The sequence below is a fragment of the Syngnathus floridae genome, chromosome 17 (genome assembly GCF_059516105.1).
Source record: "Syngnathus floridae isolate MCC-2025c chromosome 17, RoL_Sflo_1.0, whole genome shotgun sequence".
Taxonomy (NCBI): domain Eukaryota; kingdom Metazoa; phylum Chordata; class Actinopteri; order Syngnathiformes; family Syngnathidae; genus Syngnathus; species Syngnathus floridae.
The window spans coordinates 11,754,244-11,776,861 of NC_142429.1; the positions used below are offsets into that span (position 1 = coordinate 11,754,244).

At 45.2% G+C, this 22,618-nt stretch overlaps 1 protein-coding gene across 18 annotated transcripts in view; it reads right to left on the reverse strand.

Moving 5' to 3' along the window:
• cacna1aa (calcium voltage-gated channel subunit alpha1 Aa) overlaps positions 1 to 22,618 on the reverse strand; it is a 43,275-nt gene that overhangs the window by 15,176 nt on the left and 5,481 nt on the right. For 9 of the 18 annotated variants that reach the window (XM_088356721.1, XM_088356720.1, XM_088356708.1 and 6 more), the window contains 38 exons: positions 21,305 to 21,410; positions 21,085 to 21,224; positions 18,411 to 18,502; positions 17,799 to 17,951; positions 17,546 to 17,733; positions 16,739 to 16,842; positions 16,535 to 16,650; positions 16,056 to 16,100; positions 15,666 to 15,749; positions 15,263 to 15,469; positions 14,955 to 15,067; positions 14,728 to 14,840; positions 14,505 to 14,636; positions 14,332 to 14,404; positions 14,116 to 14,233; positions 13,891 to 13,958; positions 13,663 to 13,769; positions 12,971 to 13,021; positions 12,442 to 12,610; positions 11,629 to 12,203; positions 11,257 to 11,573; positions 11,040 to 11,175; positions 10,694 to 10,823; positions 10,563 to 10,622; positions 10,383 to 10,489; positions 7,726 to 7,825; positions 7,500 to 7,660; positions 7,285 to 7,425; positions 7,013 to 7,214; positions 6,770 to 6,934; positions 6,586 to 6,696; positions 5,695 to 5,778; positions 3,698 to 3,814; positions 3,530 to 3,595; positions 3,361 to 3,458; positions 3,136 to 3,286; positions 2,937 to 3,064; positions 1,763 to 1,859 (listed from right to left, as the gene is read on the reverse strand). In XM_088356721.1, coding sequence (XP_088212847.1) covers positions 1,763 to 1,859; positions 2,937 to 3,064; positions 3,136 to 3,286; positions 3,361 to 3,458; positions 3,530 to 3,595; positions 3,698 to 3,814; positions 5,695 to 5,778; positions 6,586 to 6,696; positions 6,770 to 6,934; positions 7,013 to 7,214; positions 7,285 to 7,425; positions 7,500 to 7,660; positions 7,726 to 7,825; positions 10,383 to 10,489; positions 10,563 to 10,622; positions 10,694 to 10,823; positions 11,040 to 11,175; positions 11,257 to 11,573; positions 11,629 to 12,203; positions 12,442 to 12,610; positions 12,971 to 13,021; positions 13,663 to 13,769; positions 13,891 to 13,958; positions 14,116 to 14,233; positions 14,332 to 14,404; positions 14,505 to 14,636; positions 14,728 to 14,840; positions 14,955 to 15,067; positions 15,263 to 15,469; positions 15,666 to 15,749; positions 16,056 to 16,100; positions 16,535 to 16,650; positions 16,739 to 16,842; positions 17,546 to 17,733; positions 17,799 to 17,951; positions 18,411 to 18,502; positions 21,085 to 21,224; positions 21,305 to 21,410 — 5,125 coding nt within the window. Of the gene's footprint in view, positions 1 to 363; positions 461 to 1,762; positions 1,860 to 2,936; positions 3,065 to 3,135; positions 3,287 to 3,360; positions 3,459 to 3,529; positions 3,596 to 3,697; positions 3,815 to 5,694; positions 5,779 to 6,585; positions 6,697 to 6,769; positions 6,935 to 7,012; positions 7,215 to 7,284; positions 7,426 to 7,499; positions 7,661 to 7,725; positions 7,826 to 10,382; positions 10,490 to 10,562; positions 10,623 to 10,693; positions 10,824 to 11,039; positions 11,176 to 11,256; positions 11,574 to 11,628; positions 12,204 to 12,441; positions 12,611 to 12,970; positions 13,022 to 13,662; positions 13,770 to 13,890; positions 13,959 to 14,115; positions 14,234 to 14,331; positions 14,405 to 14,504; positions 14,637 to 14,727; positions 14,841 to 14,954; positions 15,068 to 15,262; positions 15,470 to 15,665; positions 15,750 to 16,055; positions 16,101 to 16,534; positions 16,651 to 16,738; positions 16,843 to 17,545; positions 17,734 to 17,798; positions 17,952 to 18,410; positions 18,503 to 21,084; positions 21,225 to 21,304; positions 21,411 to 22,618 lie in introns of all 18 variants that reach the window. The other 9 variants (XM_088356724.1, XM_088356723.1, XM_088356719.1 and 6 more) reach the window with 6 other exon arrangements.

Genomic DNA, 22,618 nt, shown 5'->3' on the forward strand with positions numbered 1-22,618 from the left:
GCTTTTGGAATCCTATATTTCCCTTTTGCAATTTGCGGTGTCCAAGCAGCATGGTGCAAACGAGCTGAGAAGGTCCCTCTTTTCGTTCCTTCCTGTGGATCAGCGTCCCTTGTGCCAGCCCACCTGCCACTATTGGTCTTCCCTACCTCCACCCAAAATGTCCACACTGCCACACAAACAACCACAACAATGACCAGCCCACCCCCACTTTCCACAAAACAGAAAAAATAGAAATAGAACCAAACAAAACAACACCAGTAAAGATTACACCATCTTACTAGCACCTTCTAGCGCCGCCCCCGCCCACCCTTGCCCACACCCGTTCATCCCCCATTGGAGATTCAGGGCGGGGTCCTCTCTAACCTTGTAGGCCACCCGTGCAGGACACCTCTTCCCGAGGCCTAGTGGAGGACACATGTGCCTCAGCATGTCATACATTTGCCTGCAACTGATCCTGCCACTGCACCATCAGCCAGTGCCACCAACCCGTTAACCAAGCCAGAGAAGACATGGAGGAAAGCAAAGAGAAAGAGACAGAGACAGGATGGATGTTTAGAAATGGGGATTCAGTTAGCAATGAGGTGAAGGAGAGAGTGGGAGAAATACCAAAAGAACAAAAAAAGAGACAAGGTTATTGGGCTGATTTGAAGACACTGTTGAGGCTTCTTCTCACTTTCAGGTTATTGAGAACGGCAGAAAAGCATCTCCTTTACTTTAAAAACACAAGTATGCTTGGGATCTATGCGGATTGTATTCTCGTGAGTCGGATTTACTCATTGCAATTCCAAGGACATTGAAAACATTTTTTGTGCATAGATTAGCGTTTGCCATCAATCCAGTCCCAGTGGCATATACGTCGGATACATAAAGTGAACTAACTAACTGGGAATAGAACCAGAGATATGTAAATACATGACATTTAGCCATAGGTAAACCTAGCCCATTTTTGGGGGTGCTGAAGCACTCCTAAAATAAATCCAAGCGTTCCCAAATTTGACAGATTATTTCCAAAAATGCAGTGCACCCTCACAAATGGTTTGATTCATCTTATCCAAGCCCCCACAAAAAAGTACACTTTTAAAAATGTGTCTGAAGTGATTTTTGGGGCATCACATACATCACATTCAAGTCAGTTATTTTTTAAAAAATATTTTCCAACTAGATTTGTGTGAGAGCACTTTGGCGAGCATGTTTGTGTGTCTTTTGTACATGAACGTGTGTTTGCACAGCCGAGCAGGCCAGAGCTTGACAGCAGGCACCAAGCCATTCCTGCTCACACGGTGAGGGAGGGAGGGAGGAAGGGCAGGGGAGGAAGGGGGGAGGAGGAAGGGGTGTCAATGCAGTTTCTGTCTTTCCCCAAACCCCCCCAAAACCAAGAACAATGCAACACTACAGTGGGCCACCGTAGTTTGCCATATTAGAGCCACAACTAACCAACAAAATAAAACTAATAAAAAAAAAAGATCAAATTTATGATCCTTCAAATAATGAAGAATCCTCCTTTTTTTGTATTCTATTACACTTTGAGCACTTCACATGCATCTCAGGGTGTGATCTGCATTGTCCCGCACATTCTCTCAGCATTTCAGAATGCAAGTTGATAATGGTGGAAAAGTAGATTTACAAAAAAATAAAAAATGAAATGAAAAAGGACCCCCCCTCCCAAAAAAACCCCCAAAACAATAAAGCAGCATTCATTCCATTCCTGGATGCTGTCGCTAGCAAGTGTGCTTGAGAAGTTTTGTTTGAATGAAAGTCAAACCTTGCAGGCCACCCTATGGGGGCATTTCTTGCCTAAGCCCAGAGGCGGGTCGATAACTCGCAATAAACTGTACATGTCCTTATAATGAATGCGCCCGCTGCAAGAAGAATACAGGGGAGTTAGGAGACGCTCACGCACAGGAAAACACACAAACAAACAGTTATAAAGAAGAGAAAACATGGGAGGAAGAGCACAAGATTCACACAGTATTTGAACATACTTTGCAATATGTTGACCGCAAAAAAAAATACTGTGCTAAAATGCACCAAACAAATAGAAACGGCACAAACTCCCGCATGCTACACACGCTTAAAAGTGGTCCTCGCCATTTTTGTTATCACAAAATGGAGGCGGGGACGCATTAATTAAGTTAAGGTCGAGAAAAGTCTGTTAGCGGTTACGCGAGCACACTGTTGACCGTTCAGTCATAGATTGATTCGCTTTTCAATATGGATTATTATTAAAGTCCCTGTAAAGTGAAAATAAAAGTCAATTGAGCACAGCACCGAGAAGCGTGTTTTAAAAACTGACAATCAAATAGCAACTCGAAAAAGGATCCAGCAAGCATTTTCGTGATGCTGACACACGTTTACATGTTTGAGCCACAAAAACGTATGGCATCAAAATCCCAACGCAAAAAAGAAAATCTCAGAATTCACTTTACAGGGTCTTTAAGTGGTCCGAGTGTAATTATTCACCGTCTATCGTCCACCTCATATTGTTGCCATCTGGCACGTTTGCATGACAACACGAGTAACAAGCACACACATATTGGAATACAGATGCCATGAAACTTAGCGTGTCTACAGTCGATGTCCAAACTGTAGACTAAGACAAAGGAGTCCTTGGAAAACAAATGTGGACTTTGCCACAGTAAGTTTTTGGCTGTATTCAGATACCAGGGAGAGGATTTGGGATTGGATTTAAAGGACAACTTGCATAGAAGGAGGGGAGGAGGAGGGAGAGAGATAACCACATGTCCATTTTGGTTACCCTCACCTCCATCACAACCAGTTTTGGCAGAAAAGGAGAAAACCGTGGCGGCCAGCCCTTGCATAAAAATTGCTGATTAGTCACAACGGCTTGGCGGTTGACCTTTGAGTGCCGCACCAATCATACGTCGTTAAGGCTACAGAAAATAAACAAACTTTCTTGCATGCTGTCTCTCACTTACCAGGCGGCAGGATCATACTCGGCCCATATCCTGACATACTCATCCAAGTGGTGAGGTCCAAGTATGGAAGAATCTCTCGTCAAGTACTCAAAGTTGTCCATGATGACGGCCACAAACAGATTCAGCATCTGCGCGGTGACGCAACCCAGCTCAGGAAGGGAAGTTGAATGCATGAGAGGGAGAGAGCAAGAGAACTCACCAAAAATGAACAGAAGAAGATGAACGAGACAAAGTAAAGGTAAGCCACTTGGCTGCCACACTCGGGCTCCGGATTCCCAGATAGCTCGTCGCATTCCTTGCCCCCTAAACACGCTAGCATGATCTCATGCCACGCCTCCCCAGTGGCGCTCCTGAAATACAAACAATAACCAATTCAAAAACACAATCAAAACAACAACATTTGAGCTAATCTCAAGAATGGCACCTGAAGAGCAGCATGAGAGCCTGAACGAAGGTTCTGAAGTTGTTATGTTGGTCGATGGCACCTTCTCCGTCTTCTTCGATGGCGATATTCCCAAAGAGCTGCATAAACGCAATCACAAGTCAGAGAGTCTTTCCATCCCCGGTTAGGTTTCAGGTCATGCTCCGCACACCTGCATCCCGATGATGGCGTAGATGAAGAAGAGCATGGCAATGAGGAGGCAAACGTAAGGCAGAGCCTGAGGAAAGACACAAAAAAATCAAATAAAATGACTCAAGCATCTGAACCCACTTAGGAGTCTTCCAAATATTTATCAGGGCTCGTAGGCTGGAGGACAGACCTTGAAGGACTGAACGAAGGTCCAGAGCAAGATCCGAATGGTTTCTCCTTGCCTCAGCAGCTTGATGAGGCGAGCTGCCCTGAACAGCCTCAGGAAACTCAGGTTGATGAAGTTATTCTACAGCACATAATCAGGGAGAGAGGGTTGAAATCCAATTACTATTGGTCCGTTGCGACGGGTGAAAAGTTGGGGAGGCATAGAAGAAGGTACCAAACCAAACAAAAAGGAAACCAAAGGAAAAAAATAAAAGGAGGATTCAAACTCAAAGCAAACCAAAGTCAGCAAGGCTCCAACAAGCGTTTCATAAACCAAACAAGACAAAAAGAGGAGAGGCAAATTGACATGGTTCCATCCAAATTGGGTTTCATCATCAAAATGTGGTCGTACTGGTGAGTAGTTCAAAGTGCAGGGACGCGCCACGTTTGCGAGGAAAAGACAACCAAATGCACTAATTCTCTCAAGGCAACGGTCTTTTTCATTCAATGAGGCAAGTCCGGAGCATGCGCATGGCACGAATACAACACATCAGTAGGATTGGGGCGAAAGAAAAATAAAAAAAATAAATGAGCGTGGTTGAAGCACAACTAATTGGCGCTTTCAAGAACCACATCGAAACATGTTCTTCCACCATTTTAAATTGCAAAGAAGGGAAGGTAAAAAATATGGATACAGCTTCTATCCAGATATGATGACAGGATCATGCAAAGTTAGGGCGGCATGCACTTTTGGTTCTCTCTGCCACAATGGATAAGTTCCAGAGAAGCCCTCCCAGTCACTCTCCGTGTATATAGATACGTAGATAGCCATCCAGAAGAAAAGAAAAAAAAAAAAAAGAATCACCCCATGTGATAGATGTGGCAATCTATTCGGGTTGATACAATTCAATCCTTTACAAGCTTTACAACGCCGGATCTTAGTAAAGGATAACTAGTATGGATGGGATAGTCAAGAAATGAATGTCAAGAGGACTGCAAGTGGCAGAGGAATTAGGAGAATTCCATTTAAAGTTTGCATCGTGCACATTCCACATGCCGTTGAAGCAGATGCAGAACAAAAAAAAAAAAAAAAAAAAAATTACAAACCATCTACATGTAGATGTTGCAGACACATGGTTTAGAGCAGCACATTTTTTGGGGGTTGTTTGGAAGACACAACCAGAGCCAGAGCCAGTTATCATGGGTTGACACAGAGGATTCATAGTGCATTTTGATTGGACGGTAGCACAGGAAGTAGATCGGTTGGGGGTAGAAAGGGGAGGGGGGACGGGAGTAGATTACAGCAGATCGCCATTAAGTTTGTGGAAGATTTAATGAAAGCATGTAAAAAAAGATAAAAACAAGAAATAAATCAATAGTCAGTACAACAACAACATAAGTACATGATGAAACGTAATCAGAATATAATGATGTGGTGCATCGTTCGAAACTTGGATTTGTACTTGAAGACAAAATGCAAAACTTTGTGAAAATTGCACGCAATATTGTGAGATGTGCCTTTGTTTGATTTCATTTTCATCTATTTAATGCTAAATGTCCCCAAAAAGTCGACTCCCGCAGCCCATTGACACGACATTGAGCACAATCTGATATTGTCATTTGAACCACTTCCAAAACTTCCCAAAGTAAAAATGACTTTTGAGAAGACAAATTCCATTTGAGTGCAAGCGCTACAGTTCCAACGGAGTCAGTGCCAGATGCAAACGCCGCTCGGCGTCTTGGCTGGCGCTTTCTTATTTGATTGCCTATTACGTTGCTGGAAGCAGCTGGCAGCATTAGCATTCCTCTCGCCCGCCGTGGTCTACCCGGGTCCCACCGAGCGCCGGTCGTGGGACAATTACATAAGCCTTTCAATCATATTCAGGCATGGCTGAACAATACGGGCCTCAAGAGCACCCCCTAACCCAAAAGCCATGTCGCCCTCCCCTGCTTTACATTCAAAGTCAATATGAGAGATGTGCAAATATTGTTCTCGTCACGGGTTCGGAGTGGACGACTTACCCCGAGTTCCGTAACCAGAATGTCAGTGATGCTGCCTAGAACAGTCACACAGTCAAAAATGTTCCAGGCGTCTTTAAAATAATTCTGTGAGCAGGGATGGACAGGAGGGATAAAGAGAGAGAGAAAAAAGATGAACTTTTAATAAAAGTTTCCCGCTTTCCATCCTCTAATTAACCAAGCCCTATCTGAACATTAATCCTTCTTAAATGCTGAATTCCCCCCACGTGCGCACAATTAGGGGATTTCTTCTGGGAAAGCGGCTGAGCCGAGTGGCGTCGAGTCCGCTCGCTCGCTCGCTCGCACGCTCACTCGCTGGTTTGGTTTGGCTGGCTCTCCCACACTTTGCTTGCCTGCAGCCAAAGTGTGCATTAGAGCGGCGGAGGGCCGCAGAAGCAGGAAGGAGGCTATCAAAATAAAGCACCTTGAGACACACTCACCCTGGATATTATTTGTCTGGAGGCCTGCGTAATGCGTCTGCGCCGTTTTGGACTCCGTTCTGGGAGATTTAAATCCTCTCTCCCTTAAATCTTCCCTCCCGCTTTCATAATCCGTGCTCCTCTTTATACCACGTATCTGTCATTCACCCTAATGCCTCTAATTATCACTACTGTCGCCTTAATATTTATACCTCGGACTATTCGTCTCCCATGTCCCGCCCCGCCCCGGCCCGCCTTCGTCTATCATTTTTTGCAGCCGCTTGTGGACGTTATTTTAAAAGCAGCTTTGCGGCTAAACATGTAACAAACTAGGTGCCATTAAACATTTGGTGTTGTATAGCCCAGTTTAACAATAAACAAGCAAAACAAACCTCATGTGTAAATTTGGCAAACCATAATTGACAGGAACATTTCACACACGGAGAAACACACACATGCACACACACTAGCTCACCAGTGCTCCAAAGGCAATAATCTTGAGTACACATTCCATGGAAAACAGTGAGGTAAACACAATGTTGAGGTTGGCCAACACAGCTTCGTAGGTATCTGAAGCTCCGTCATACTAAAAACAAACAAACACAAGCAGTGTCACGGATAATAAAAGATAATAATAATGATAATGTGGTGGTTCTTACCTTCATCATAAGGACAATGGTGTTGAGCGCAATCATTGCCATGATGGTGTACTCAAACGGCGGCGACACCACAAACTCCCACATGCGGTACTGAAAGCTGAGCTTGTTCTTGGGCATGTGGCGAGTCAAAGGCTTGGCGTTGATGGCAAAATCGATACAAGCTCTCTGCAAACATAAAACACAAAGACGAAGTTTGGCTCTCGGGCCGCCCTAACCTTTCCCGCAACCTCTGTCGCTCCTCACCTCATTCTTTTCTAAACTGTAGTCCTCCATCATTTTGTCACCCTGCTCCTGGAAGGTGATGATGATGAGAGCCACGAAGATATTGACAAAGAAAAAAGGGAAGACCACAAAATACACCACATAAAAGATGGACATCTCCATCCGGTATCCCGGGCTGGGGCCCTGATTCTCGTAAGTGGCGTCCACGGAATGTTTCAGCACCCTGAGACAAAAGGGGCGGAGCTTAGACGCCACCCTTTGGAGTTGTCGCGTGACCCTGCGTGCGTACTCACTCGGGCCAGCCCTCTCCCGTTGAGACGGTGAAGAGCGTGAGCAGGGCCCAAGCCACGTTGTCGTAGTGGAAATCGTATTTCTTCCACTCCCGCTTCTGCGCCTTCACTTCGTTATCGCGCCCGTACACCAAAAACTCGCCTCTACACGAGTACAAATGGCAGCATCAGCATGTGACCCTCCTGAAGACTATATTGCAAAATGCCAATTTTCTGACCTGCAGTCCCGCTCAAATTCTTTGGATTCATCACTGCAGTGAAAGAAGCGTCCCTTGAAAAGCTGCACGGCCACCACGGCAAAGATGAACATGAAGAGAAGGTAGACGATCAGAATGTTGAGGACGTTCTTCAGAGAGTTCACCACGCAGTCAAAAACAGCCTATGAGGAAGAAGAATATGGCGTGAACAAGACTGAGCTCACTCCAAGACTAAGTGTTCACACACCTTGAGTTTGGGAAGGCGCTTTATGGTCTTGAGTGGCCGCAGCACTCTCAGCACCCTCAGAGACTTGATGGTGCTGATATCTTTCCCTTTGCTGCTCCCCCTGAATGTGCAAACACAGAGCGTTACAAAGAGTCAGCAGGTGCGCTCCAATCCCCCAAAATAGCAGCAGGCCGACACAATTTCATCTTATTTGTGTCCTAGTTCACTCACAATGAGTAACTGCGTCATGTTAAGTACATAGCAACACATGCGGGCGGCGTTTGCGAGTTGTTTACACTTTAGCCTATTTCCAAGTGCAAAGTGGTGTGCTATCTAACATGCTCTACTTCGGTCGATATTTTGCAACTACAGCACATGCTAAGGCTAACATCTTCCAAAAAAAAAAAAGAAAGTCTGCAATGTATTTCAATGCTGTATAAAGATGACTCGTGGGAAGTCAAAAGTCACGGTGAATACAATATACTCATGCTGCATTGAAACCTTGCCAGACAGACACCGCGTCTTCCACTAAGTCCAAATGCTATGCCCCAACTGGACGTTTGCAGAGAGAGTTTAGTCATTGTCATGCTATTAAAATTTGAAAATAAAAAGTCCCAATTGGGTAGTACCGCGCGTCTTGAGCGGCACTGCTAAAAAAAGACAAACTCTCTCCTTTCGTTATGAAATCTATACGCGTCAAAAACAACCGCCAGAACGATTGTTTCCAGTGCATTGTTCAGTAAGCATGGAATCGTGTAGTCTCCTTGGCACTGACTTTTATGGAGATTTCCTTGGAGTACACATGATTGAGGAAAAAAAAAAAAAAATCCAACTGGAATATTTCTGGTGATGAAAAAAACCCTCACAAAAAATGACCAAACTGGCACCGCAAAATATTTGGCTTGTAATTTCCTGTACGAAGATCAAGAGGTCATTGAGGGCGGCCTGAGGGGCAGCGGCACATGTGTGTGAGCAGCTGGCCGTCTTACAGATGTGAAGCCAGATGGTCCACGGCTGGCTTTTGTGAGTGTGTGCATGCTGTACAGTAGACCCCCGCATTCACCTATTTGTACATTACAGAGTTCATTTTTTAATGGAAACGACTTATTGGTGGTTTATATAGTATGCAAAAAAAATATATCTTTATAATGGGGGTCAATTATGCGCACATTTTGCTAATTACAGAGGTCAACTGTTTACATTGTGTGTGCTTTCCAAAGCCTTTTGTATGTTGAATCATGCATTTAGCACATTTAGTCGTTTTTTTTCCCAGTCAACTAGTTCTTGGTAAGCATCCATCATTTTAATGGGAAACTAGTCTGGGTCAGAGCTCTTCCATGGTGAACAATGAAACAGAAGGACAGACTATCTGTTATGGATGGAGAGGTGACGAGTGTCATGTGTGTCTCAAACATTGAGAAAGTAGAGAGAGAGAGGAGAGAGAGAGAGAGAGAGAAATAAGACAACTTTACCCTCCGCCGCTGCTGTTGGTGGTCCAAACGAAGAGAGATATTGAAAAGACGGAGAAGGAGAGGGACAGAAAGACAAGGGTGGGAGGTAGAACCAGAATGGGATTCAAAATGAGATGAGAAAGAGAGAAAGCAAAAAAGAAGTGAGGCCTGTAACACTCAAATATTTTCTGTGGTGATGGTCAGGTTAAGGGAAAACAGTTCACTGCCATTTAAAATGCAGCATGAGAAGAAAAATAGGCACTATTTGTCATTTTGGGCAGTTATTCTCATGCACCTTTTATTTATTCTCACATTAGTGTGTTCTAATTTCATAAACATATCTTTGTACATCTAAAATGAGTCTAGCTGAAGCCTTCCTGAACGCTTCGAGTCCAAGTCCGACGCCCTCGCAACCCTTCGACAGACTAATTTGATTGAAAGGAGTGATAAACATCTCCAATGAGATTGCTGAGCCTTTCTGGAGTGCCGTTTGAATTCAGTCAATTGAGTTAAGACGCCATCAGGGATGTGCATGAGACTGCAATGCCCGTCCGTCACTTTTTGCCTTCCATCGCAACACGATATTAAGAACATGGCAAGCGCTCACGACGTTGCTCAAAAGCCATGGAATAGTGGTCGTGACCAAACAGAGCAGCGGGAAATAATTGAAGACAGCACAAACAAGCACCCCAGGGGAACGTCATGCTACATTCTAGAATCTAAGATGACGTTGAACAATAAAATTGCGGCTCTGAGATATTTGTAGATATTTTTTTTCCCATTAAAGACACATTACATTTATAATTCAAGCTCATATTGATTTTAATTAGCGAAAGATATTTTTTGTTTGGCCCAATAGTTTCGATGTGTGTCATTTTATCTGTCAATGGACATCAAATAAATATGAGATAAAACGCAAACCCTCTTTCAATTATTTCAACATCTTAAAAGTAAATTCCGCATAACCTTCGCTTAACTCTAGAATGTTCTGGCACTAAAAGGTTACTGGTAGGCGGAGTGGTCATTGCCTCTTGCACAACAGACAGGAAGGAGAAACGGTTCCAACGTGTTTACAAACGACAGGATGGGGAAAGAGAGGAAAAGGTCAACTGGAGAAGATATTACGTTTAATGGAGAAGGACAGAAAGCAGTGTGTGAGAGACGGAAAAACGCTCTTGGAGGAGGGACTACGGATGATTATACAGGAAGGGAGACGTTGGGACTTACGTGAAGGCGAAGGCCACCAGCGCGCCACTAACCACAATAAAGTCCAGGATGTTCCACAAGTCACGGAAATAAGAGCCCTGGTGTAAGACCAAGCCCAGATCCACCATCTTGAGATGAAAGACGGAACATGATGAGAAATTCAAGTCATCTACAAGCGCTGAAGGCACGTTCCCCCCTTACCTTAATTAGCATCTCAAAGGTGAAGACCCCCGTGAAGACGTAGTCGAAATAGCGCAGGACCTACGCAGAGAGGAATTAGACCAAAGCATGTCTGACATTCTTTGATCCGTCAAAGGAAATGACGGTCTTACATTGTTGCGAGTGGAATCGGGCCAGACGGGGTCTTCGGCGGCAAGGGCGATGCTGCTCATGGCGATGACCAGCAGAATACACATCTCAAAGTAGCGCAGCGTGCAGATGTAGTGACAGGCCCGGCGAAACCTTACAGGAGACAAAGTTGTTCTTTTCATTGTTCTCCGTATCGCCCCATCCAAGAATGTATAATCGCTTTGGCTGCGCTAATAGAGTAGATCCGCTTTCCGTCTGAGATTCCAATCTAAATCCCACCATCAAACAAGGCTCCAAAGCCATTTTTAAGTTGAGCACTTCAGTCCTATAAAGCTTCATCTGGAGATATGACACAAGTGTCCTACTCACGGGTTGGTGGTGGTCAGTATGAACATGGAGGTGAAGGGGGGCATGGGCCTGGGTCCCCCGTCACCTCCCTTTGCGTCGTCGTCATCGTCCTTGTCCTCCTTGGCCGGTAACGGCTCGGTGTTTGCATTTTTATTGACTGGGTTGGAAAGAAACACACGGCGGAGGTTGTGAGGCAAGACCGAGGTGGAGGTTGAAATCATCTGCTTGCCGTCTTTACCCTGCAGGATGGCGTTGGCGGATGGAAAAACCGGCATGTCCACCACTGTGTGGTCCAGGTGGGGCTGTCCCACGGCGTTGTTGGCGCGCCGGTGCGCCACGTTCCCGTAGCCGTCCAATCGGACTAAGCTTCCTCTTGTGGCGCTTTGGGCGAGTTGCAGAGCGGATTCGAAGCCGGGATTCGGGGGATGCTCGTTGGAAGGGGCGGAGCCAGAAACCAGTTTGGTGTTCATGAGGTTGTCCATATCTTCACTGTCCTGCCTGGACAGCCTCTTCTGGATGGGCCTTGTGGTGGAGAGGTTCAGAACACTCCCATCCCTGAAGAGTCACATTTTTGAGATTCGTCGATATTACATCGGCGCATTCTACTTACTTCCGTCGATGCGGGCACGTCTTCTTCCCTTCTCCTTCCATCTGGTTGCTATGGCGATTCCTTCTGGGCCTCTTCTCGCTTCCGTCACCGGCCGCTACCTTCTCTCCTCCCTCCCCGCCTTCGTCGACGCCCTTGCTCTTGCGTCTTCCGGCTTTCCCGCTTCCTTCCCGACCGTCGTCGTCGTCATCGTTCTTGCGACGCAATCTGGGTTTCCTGTGTTCCGACTGGCCGGTCCCCCGACTTCCGCTGCGATTATGATGATGGCGCCTAGCGGGCCTCTCTTCCGACCCGGGCCCGGCGATGACAGTCGTATCCAAGCGCGCATGGGAGCCACGATGGTGATGCGTGCTTTTCCGGCTCCGCCTACTCTCGGTGGACTCGCCTCGCTCTAGGGGAGCTTTGACTTCTTGAGTTCCGTGGCGGTCATCGGCGGGATGCTTCTGGCTGAAGCAGAGGTCCGGATTGTTGTCGGTGTTCTTGTTGGTGTTGTTGTTGCGGTTCTCCAGGGGGTCAACCACCAAAGGTCGATCCAGGTGAGTTTTCATATCTGGTCGGACGTGGCGTGAGTAGTTGACCTGAGCATAAAAGGGTGACTATGTTCAAACCTGCATTGCTGAAAAAGTGTCACAATATTTCTGGTTGAACTTCTAAAGTTTTGATTTTTGGACCAGATTCCAGTTACTCAGACAATGTCGATGGACGACCTGGTTTGACTTGAGAAGTTCCACCGTAAATCAAACATGTACGTAGCCATTACTTGTGTACACTGATAACACAAGTCTAAAGGCCTTTTAGTTTTGCCTTGTCCTTTACATTGTTTTGTTCCTCCCTCCCTGCCCTTGCCTTCCAGCGGTCTTCGGGGTCCAGCTCGTTGTAGAGGGCTTCTCGGCTGGACGCCAGAGTCTGTTTCCTCAGCTCCTTGGTGCGCTGCTCCCACACGGACTTATTGATTCCCTTATTGTGGTTCTTCTGCTGCTCCTTACTGGGAATAAGCAAGCACAGTGGAGAATGAGTGGAGGCCATTGACACCACACGCTGAGGAAATACATATGTGGGGGATGGTGTGGAAATAAACACCAAAATTGGAAAAGTGACATGCAAATATTTTGGAAGCCATGGAGGGGCAACATGTGTGATTTTATTAGCTAACCAACTTTGACTACAAAAATTAGCAGCGGCCACGGGTTCATCAATTTTGGTCAAGTGACGAGCGTGAGGTGCAACAACGCAAATTTGGCTTCATGAGACACAGTGACAGAGGGACGAGACGGAAAATTAGTTGTAAGGTCATTTAACAGAAGAGATTCAGAAAGAAATAAACAAATAAAAAATAAATAAATACCAGTCCAGTAAGGAGTCAGTAGCGTTGTGATAATCACTGTGTACTTTGTTGCTGAGGAGGGAAACAGTTGGTGAGCGTGATGGCACAAATAAAAACCGTGAAAATTTCATTCCAAAATGGAGCCACCTCAGCTAATTATTATTATCATTATTATGCGACTACGTCACATTTTGGAATGCAACCTCACAGGTACATGCAGACATGCAAACCCAAACACGCTCACTCTCATTAGTATATCATCTGTTTTTTTTGTTTTTTAATGAAATCCACCATTCATTCACTTTCACGCACAATTAAATGAATGTCAGAAAAAGAAAATATTTAACCTAGATTAGACTTGTGTGTAAAATAAAAAATCCCCCTGACAAACTGACGCGTACAATGACGACAATTTTGGGTGATGTGACATGAGGCACGCCATTGATTGTGTGTGTGTGTGTGATACAAAAAAAGGCCGAGCTTGTTGTATCAAACGCGGAAAGGTCACCGTGAGTTGGGAGTGCTCGTGCTGTGTTCCCCTGTTCTTGTTAAACCTTTATGAGGGTAAGTTTATGTGAGTGAATGTCATTATGTATAAAATGTATAAATTGCCCTGTAATGCAATAGCTTGAAAATCATTTGGACACACACACACACACACATACACACACACATATATATATATATATATACTTGCGGGGATTGCAACTCACGCTGCTATGGAGAGGTTGGCAGCTGAAAGGGGGCTGACTTCCGCTACCTCCTTGGCTTTCTGCAATGCGATCTTCTGACTGGCAGCCTCCTCCTCCTCTTGCTCATCCTGCCAGGAAAGAGACAAGGAAGCATGAAAAGGACGTCAATGGAGGAAGTGGAGTGGAGGACAATAAAAAAAAAAAAAAGAAGGTTTGATGATGATGAGGTCACATCCAGCTGGGTTGCACCTTGGTTAGCTCCTGTGCGTTAGCCAAATTGTCCACAGCGATAGCCAAGAAGACATTCAGCAGAGTATCTGAGGAAAGAGTTAGAGGAAATCCACCGTGTGGGCGTTTGGCCTTATTTTCACACCAGGCAATATTTTTTAAATGGAGGAAGTGAATCATTTCTTCACATGCATCTTTTTACTTGGCCAAGCAAAGCAAAGCAAAGCAAAGCAAAGCAAAAGATACAGTTGCCAAAAAGTGTAAGCACGATGAAGAAGACGGAGAAGGCCATCCCCTTGTTGACGCCGCCCTGAGACTTAATGCCAGCGTACATCACCATGTTCCAGTCTTCACCAGTCAGAATCTGGACACCAATATGGACAAAAACATTTTAGAACCAGTGGTGGAGTTAGAGGTGGTTCCAGGCCAGATGATTGTGATCTTTCGGCTGGCACTGCTTACCTGAAACACTGTCATTATTGCTGCTGGGAAGGTATCAAAGTTAGTTGAAGGAGTTCCATTTTCAAAATTAAACCTGAGAGGGGGAAAGGAAAAGATTGATTTGACTTAAAGTTTTGAGAAAAAGGACAAACAGAAATATGAAAGCATCCTAAAATGAAGAAAAGTGCACTGACTGTCCTCCGAAGAGCTGCATTCCCAGTAGGGCAAAGACAACTATGAAGAGGAAGAGGAGGAAGAGCAAGCTGATAATGGACTTCATGGAGTTGAGCAAAGACACGACAAGGTTCCGTAAAGATGCCCAATACCTGGAAAAAAATAGAAGCCAGAATTAGATTTGTTTTGGAATGAAGGCCTCTCCCTATCAAAATAACAAAAATAAAAACACGAGACACTCACTTGGTGACCTTGAAGATCCTCAATAACCTGAGAGCTCGTAAAACACTGATGCCGAATGATGTGCCCGGTTGGATAAAAGACCACAGCACTTCAAATATGCTGCCGCAGATCACCTTTTGGAACAAAAGCATATGCAACTCATCGTTATCCATCATACGGTGCTTGCATCTTCATGGATACATATGCAAATTGGTGGTCTGGCGTTTGTGGGACATTTTGGTACTCACGATGCAGTCGAAGCAGTTGAAAGAAGAGTTGAGGTAAGCCTGCTTTCCCAGACCGTACATCTTGACAAACATCTCCGTCAAGAATATTCCCAGGAAGATAAATTCGGCGTAATCTAGCAGGAGGGAAGCAGGGAAAAAGAAGTCATGAAGTGCTGATTGTTAAAATGGAGTCCAGGACAATGGGTGACCAAGGAGCACACTGGCGGAGCTAAGGGGGGGCTGCGAGGGCATTGAACCCCCACAAAATGATGTAAGGAGCCCCCCCAGGTGCCAGGCCGGTTAATTCACTTTTGAATTGCTCTACTCACTTAAAAAATCTGAGAGTGGTTCCGGCTGGTCGTAGTGCACGACAGCCACGCACAGCGTGTTGAGGCCCACCAAACACAGAACAGTCCAGTAGAAGGCCTGCGACTTCACAATGTGCCTGATGAAAAAGCGCAAGCGCCTTTCTCTCCTCTTGAAAGTTGACACTTCAAGCTTGGAGCTTTTTAAGCTAGCGCGGGCAAACGGCGAAGCTAAGGAGGGAAGAAACACATTGGCGTTAGTCTCAGCGTCACCTGGAGAGCGGAATGTCGCGGGGACGCAGCTGAGGGTAACATGAGAGGAGGACGGAAGGAACGACAAGGTGAGATGGGTCGAGTGATGCCGATATGCAAGATCTGTATGTTCTGTACCTGTACTTTGTGAGTGTGTGTGTGTGTGTGGTCTCACCAACTGCCAGATCTCCCTCCCCCTCCTCTGGGTTTAGAAGCTCAGCTTTGCTCTTGTGGTTCTTGGTGGCTCTCCTGCGGGAGCCTGGAACAAACAAAAAAGCAGCAGCGGCAGCAGCAGCCTGTATTGAATTGATTGATCTGCATTCTGTTCATTGTCTGAATGCTGAGAATGCTAATGAAGCCAAAGAAATGAGAATTCACATTATTTTGCCAATAACAGAGCTATACTGCTCATAGCCACGAGGGGCATCTTTGCTAATTGGTATGATATGCTGTGATCATTCCCTCTAATCATTTCTTGTCAGCATTCACACACTTTTCCAGAGTATCGTGACATTTAATTGTAATTAATATAACAATAGATGACCGCAGTAGAAAGAATTCCTACCATCATAATCATTTTCATTTTCATCATCTGCCAAGAGAACCTCTTCTGCAAAAACACAACAACACAGGAATCATTCATACATTTTTAAATAAAGGCACACAAATAAACACAAATATTTTGTAAGTGTAAGGATTTAAAAACTAAAACGTGTCTTGACAGCTTACGATTTATTGAAATCAGTCTTTTGCTATTGCCAATGCAAATGAAAATGCACTCTGGACCTGCACCCCCTTTTGTGTTTAAGCCTCCCTGTATTTTCATCCTGGACTTATTTTGATGTAGATTGTCTACTGAAGAAGATGAAAGGCCTCAATTTGCACGGCACAAGCCTCCTTCATCTTCTACTTGTATCAGGCCGGCCCCACCGCAAGCTTTAACACTAACACCACTAACTGCGGGCCACGATGGTGAAAGACGATATTTAACAGTGAGAATATTTCATTTCAGAAGTTGGAATGGGATGGTCCCAATTGATTTACCAGCTTTGCAGATCCATTCCAAGTAGCCATTGAGTTCCCTTTCAATCTGCTGCTGCCTTCTCAGCTTTAGGAACTCGCTTCTGTTTTCCACCCGCTCCCTCTCTTTGGCAAACTCCCTGTGAGGAGGAAATACACAAATCAAATATCTGAAACTGCTATTTGGATGCATTTTATTTTTTCACGCCTCGCTTAGCAGACCCTTACCCTGACAACACACCCAGCACCAGGTTGAGCATGAAGAAGGAGCCGATGATAATAAGGGGGATGAAATACATCCAGTTCCATGCGCTCCCTGAGGCATCGTTGCTCTGGAAACGCACACACACACACACAAATAGTCATCAGAGGTTTGTGACCTTCCACTGCTAGCATTGATGCTAAGACAATGTCACGTTACTAATAACAATGACCCTGGAAAAAAATTTCCCTGGGAAAATAAATAAAAATAATGACCCTGGGGGAAAAAATAAAAACATTGCCCCTCCTTAAGCTTAGCTCTTGTGCTGCTCCTTTCTTCCCCACTATGGCTTATTGCCCCAATAGCCCCTTGCCTTGCTTCCTGCGCTCCTTCCCTCAGCCCAACTTGGAAGCTGGCATGGCTGCTGTGCACCCAATGTAGCGCAAAGCCCCTTTTTCTTTTTTTCTACCATTAAACTTTTATCACCTCTCTCTCCGGCAGCGGCAAGAATAACTTGGGCTCAACGGGTCCTTTTAAATATAGAGCAGCCACGGGAAGGAGGGACACAAGGAGCGAGACACATCCGGCCGGCAAAAGGAACAGCACGCTACGTGTAAGTATGACGACAAAAGTGGAAATTGGCAAAAGAAAAAATAGCATTGCTATTCAAAAGAAGTTTCAAGTCCTGCCTGGTCCAGAAAATCCAAATCTTGGCAAATTTGGCCCCAGGTGCTTCCAATCCACCAGCAGGTAAACAAGTCCATTGATTAGAAGCAGCTGAGGCTAAACTATGGCAGGAGGTCTTGACTTTCTGGATCTGGATTTGCACTTACATAGTAGAGCAGTTCCGTCCAGCCCTCCATGGTGATACACTGGAAGACGGTGAGGATGGCGAAAAGGATGTTGTCAAACTGGGTGATGCCGTAATTCGGACCGAGCCAGTACTTTCGACACGTGGTACCCTCCGGACACAATCGCGACGGAGGTTCCGTCCCGCATGGGAACTCTTCTCGGATCTCCCCTGGATTTGAAATGGAGAGCTACAGTTATCGGGAGACAAGGTGTCAATATTTCCATTGAGCGTACCTGTGTGATTGTCAAAGCAGGTGGTGTGGAATTTGCCCATGTAAAACTCTAAGCCGATGATGGCGAACATGAGGATGGCGAAGAAAAGCAGGAGGCCAATTTGGAGCAGAGGAATCATGGCCTTCATGATGGATTTCAGCACCACCTGTAAGCCTGTGACACATCATCAGTGGATATTTGCTCCTCTTGACATAATACAGAAAAAAAATCGAAATAAATGAATCGGAACTTCCAATATGACATGCGTAAGTGGATTATTTAAAAAGGCAATCTGCTTTGGAATTGTTTCTGCAAATCTTCATGCGCTTTGAAAATCCGATTTAAGATTTTACTCAACCTTACAGCTGTAAAAAAAAAAAAAAAAAAGATCTCTATGCAATGCAGTAGAATAAAAAAAGCAGAGTGCTACAGGAGAACCACTTGAGTTGGATGCATCATGCAGAGCAACAAAGAAGCTGAATAAAACCCAAATTCAAAACACTTCTCTGTGCTATTTTTAAACCTTCAGTGGAACTTTCATTTCTGGCTCTTTTGATTTCATAACAACCAATCTCAGGGACAAGAAACTAACAGAAAAAAAAGCAACACGGTTCATTACAGCGCAACACTTACTAGGAATACCCGAGACCAGTTTGAGGGGCCTCAAGACTCGGACAGCTCTGAGGGTCCGCAAGTCAAAATCGGAGCCCACAGTGGAAAGAATCCTAGAGTGGAACAGATATAATCAATATTCAATATATTTCTGAATACATATATGCAGAAATATACAAACTGACTGTGGGCCATTATGTAAATTCCGCAGAAGCCGAGCTGATCAATAAAGGTGGAAAGTGAAGCCGGACGGCAAAGTGTATCGGGAAGAGGGAGGGGCGGGTGACGGAAGGGCTATAAATTAAAAACCGAAACCAAAAAGATGGAGTGATGGGGAGGAGAAGGACGACAAAGCAAAGGCGGGAGAAACGTCACATGATGAAAATGCGAGATGCTGACTTGTACATTTCAGTCATTTTTTATTCATAGTGTTTCCAGACTGGAGCGGAATTGAAGTTGCGCTAGAGAACGGAAGGCGGATGGAGAATGGTAAACAAGACGGTGTGTGTGCACGCGCCAGAGTCCAAAAGATGCTCCCCTGCGCCGCCAGACTTCCAGTCGCTCCCTCGTCTGACGCACAGAGTGAATCATCCATCCCTGGCTTCTCGCTTCTCCCTCTTTCTTTTTTTATTCTGTCACTCTGACACATTGCCACTCTCCTCTGTGCCAGTGACACAGCAGAGCCTTAATCACCGCAGGCTTCGAATCAGTCAGTCCGTCCGGCTCGGAAACGCGCTCAAAGAGCAAGTAACGCGCACGTCTGAATGATGGAAGTGTCGTTTTTAAATCTCAGGTTGTGACATGGCGTAACATAATGTAACGTAACATAAATGTAACGTAACATAATGTACTGTACTGTGACGTAAGGTAACATAACGTAATGTAACGTGCTCAGCCTCAAAACGTCATAGATGCTGGCGACAATTGACATTTTTAACCACAAATAGATTCCTATTTCTCGGATAATAAATATTTATCCCACACCGTTTACAAACACTCTGCTATGACAAACGTCAAGTTGATCGGGCACTTCCTCATTCACGCCGTCTCCACGGTTACTCTGCCCTTTCTCATTCATAAGCGTTTCCATGGCAACTGCAACCTTGGCTCATTGATAGAATCTCTGTATCACCTTGGTAACAGAGCCAGAGGAGGAGTCTGGGTGTTTTCCCCCATCTATCTTTTCTGCGCATCAACAACTTATGTTTACTAAATATACAGATACAATATATTGCACATATGTGCCACACACACGCACACCTGCAGAACAAACAGACATGGCGGTCGGTAGCAGAACAAACATTGCCTACTGAGTGGGAATCATTTCCCCAAATGTCTCCTGGAAAGTAGGTCATCAAATAAAGCTGGTAGAACAAACAGAAGATGATGAATTGACGAATGATGATGATGATCCGAGGCACATCCATCTGGCATCACGACAACAGGTACGTTTTCATTTATAAGGGCTGATCATTTGGAGTAGCGTTAAGCGCTATTGCTGCCCCTTCTCACGGGAACGTAACACATTATAAAAACATCATCTTACGTGCCGTGCCCGCTTGCCATCTGCGTTCCTGCTGACTTCAGCTGAATGAGGCTAATTAGTTGACCAAATACGCTCTCCACTTATCTTTTGTTGTTCTTATGAAAGGCATTATCCAAAATGCTCTCTCAAGCTATATTCACACCATCCAAAAAACAATACTGATAGCAAGGTAGCACGCTTCACTCCTTCTTCTTATAGTCACTAAAAGCAAAAGCTTGATTGCAAAGTCATTGGAAAGATGCTTGTTTTCCTTCTTTTTTTTCCCACTTCCTTCATTCATCAGTTTGTATAGAAAATGAGCTGAAGGTGCAGAGCTGCACTGTACCAAGGCTTGTAAACTAAGCGTAATTGGACTAATAATCAATAGTGGGCATAAAAAACAACTATTTTATTCCCAGGGCCAAATCACTCAGGCAATTTACTACATTATGCAGGTCAACACACACACACATACACACACACACACACACACACACACACACGTATATATCAAACAACCATCCAATAAGGTTGTAGAGTGCACAGCCGATCTATTCACAATCATGTTAATTGTGTTTGTCTTTGAATTTCTGTGAAGAGAGCAGCGAATGGAAAAGGAATTTTTGAAGTGGAAATGTCCACACACACTGCTCTCTCTGTCTGTGTGTTAGTTATCAAAGGGACGGACAGACGGACGGACGGGCCAGAAATGGGCGGAAATGCCAAGTACCGCTACCATGATCAAAAGCAGCCGTCCTGCTAAAAATGTATATTATATAATATATATATATCATATATGTCTATATATTTACATACAGCCATCCATAAGTGATGGCAATTGATGCCTTTTCCAGTCTTGTTTGCCATCTTCTTCACCTGCTTGGCTTGTGTGGTCTGGCATGTGTGTTCCCGCTGAGCCCCCCTCCCCCTACAGCAGCTCCGCGTGCACTATAGTGTCGTGGCATTTGTTCACTACCCAGGCTGCTGGCTGCCTGCGGATCTGCTCTGTGATCTGACTGCTGCCTTGCTCGGGATGGGGCCGGCCGGCCGGCCGCTCGTTCATTAGAGGAAAGGGCACACACACAACACAACACAGGAAAAGACAGCATGGCTGATCCTGACCTGGTCTTTTTGGTATATTTAACGACTCGGACTTTGCTCCTCACTTACCCTGTGAGCACCACCACAAAATCCATGACGTTCCATCCGTTCCTCAGGTACGAGTTCTTGTGGAAGGCAAACCCAAGGGCCAGGATTTTGATACCAGATTCAAAACAGAAGATCCCAATGAAATACATCTCCGTAGCATCCTGACGACAGAGAGACAAAAACACATGTAGCGGCCGGCTCGAGGAAAGAAGACAGAAAAAAAATGTCGCGTTGGCCTTACCAGACGTTCAGACAGCGGCGTCTTGTCACCGTCGGGCAAGTGTTGTTCCAGCGCCAGGACGATGCAGTTGGCAATGATGGTGGCGAGAATCATCCACTCAAATGGAGTGAGGCACGTCAGTTAAGGAAAAAAAAGAAATCATAAAAGCACACAAATGCATTGTGGCACACTTGCACCAACCACACCATGCCCATGGACTGATTGATTGTGACATCGCCATTTGGCTGTGTGTACATAACGTCTGAAGGGAGAGTGGCAGATAGAGCGACATGGCGAAATAAGAATGACGTCTAACTGTGTTTGTCGTGATCGCTCTGGTGCGCCAAATGTCTTTCGCTGTTAACACTGCTACTTTAGCTGTGGATGAGAAAAATGCTTTATAAAATAAACTGCAAAATCTCCACTTGCAGATGATGTCAGCTTGGCCGCTGTATGGGATGAATAAAATGCAACAAAATCCACCAGGCAAATGAGGGCAGCACAGAATTTGTCTGCCTGAGCCACAACTTAGACCTGCGTTTAGGTGGTCTAAGGTCTACCCTACTTTTCTCTCACAAACTGCTGGTTCAAAACCATTCGGATTAAAAATTGGACCTCAATTCATCCCTCGAGGTAGTCCGAGTTCATACCGTGTTTGACGACACACATCGCTGGGACGCTCAGGTCTCCACCCATTGACGCATTTTTGTCAAGGTTGTAGCTGACCAAACACAAGATATGCCGAGTTTGAAAATATTATGATCTCCATCTTTACCTTACTAAGTGTGCACCCACACAAAATCTTACGCATGAATAAATGACTCTGACTTTGCCATAAAGCTTCAATAATGAATTGCTTCCTGCGCCTTTCTCGCAACTATATATAGCCGTGACTCAAAAGCCAGGAAAGAATCGAGAGGAAGGGAGAGGAGATGTTCTCTCTTTAAGCTTCTTTGTCTTCTTGTTTGACGTCCCCGCTGTGTTTCACTGTGTTTGTGGGGACGTCGGTAGGTCGAGCGAGCCCCCGAAATGTTCTCCGTGACGCAAACAAGAACAATTTTTCCGGGGGATTAAATATTTTCCTTTGTCATGTTGCTCCTCGTCCGCCTCAAAACTACCTCGCTTGGATTTTCCTGGCCTTTCCGTCTTTTTCCTTCCCGTCACTCCACCTTTCTCTGGCTTGGCAAGCCGAGCCCATCAATCATCTCTATCTCTATCATGCCATCTATGTCCAATATCTAAAAAGAAAGAGAGAGGGAAGGGAGAGATGCCACGTCAGCAAATGCAGAGGCAGCCAGAAAGAGAATGGGGGGGTGATGTACATAGAGAGCAAAA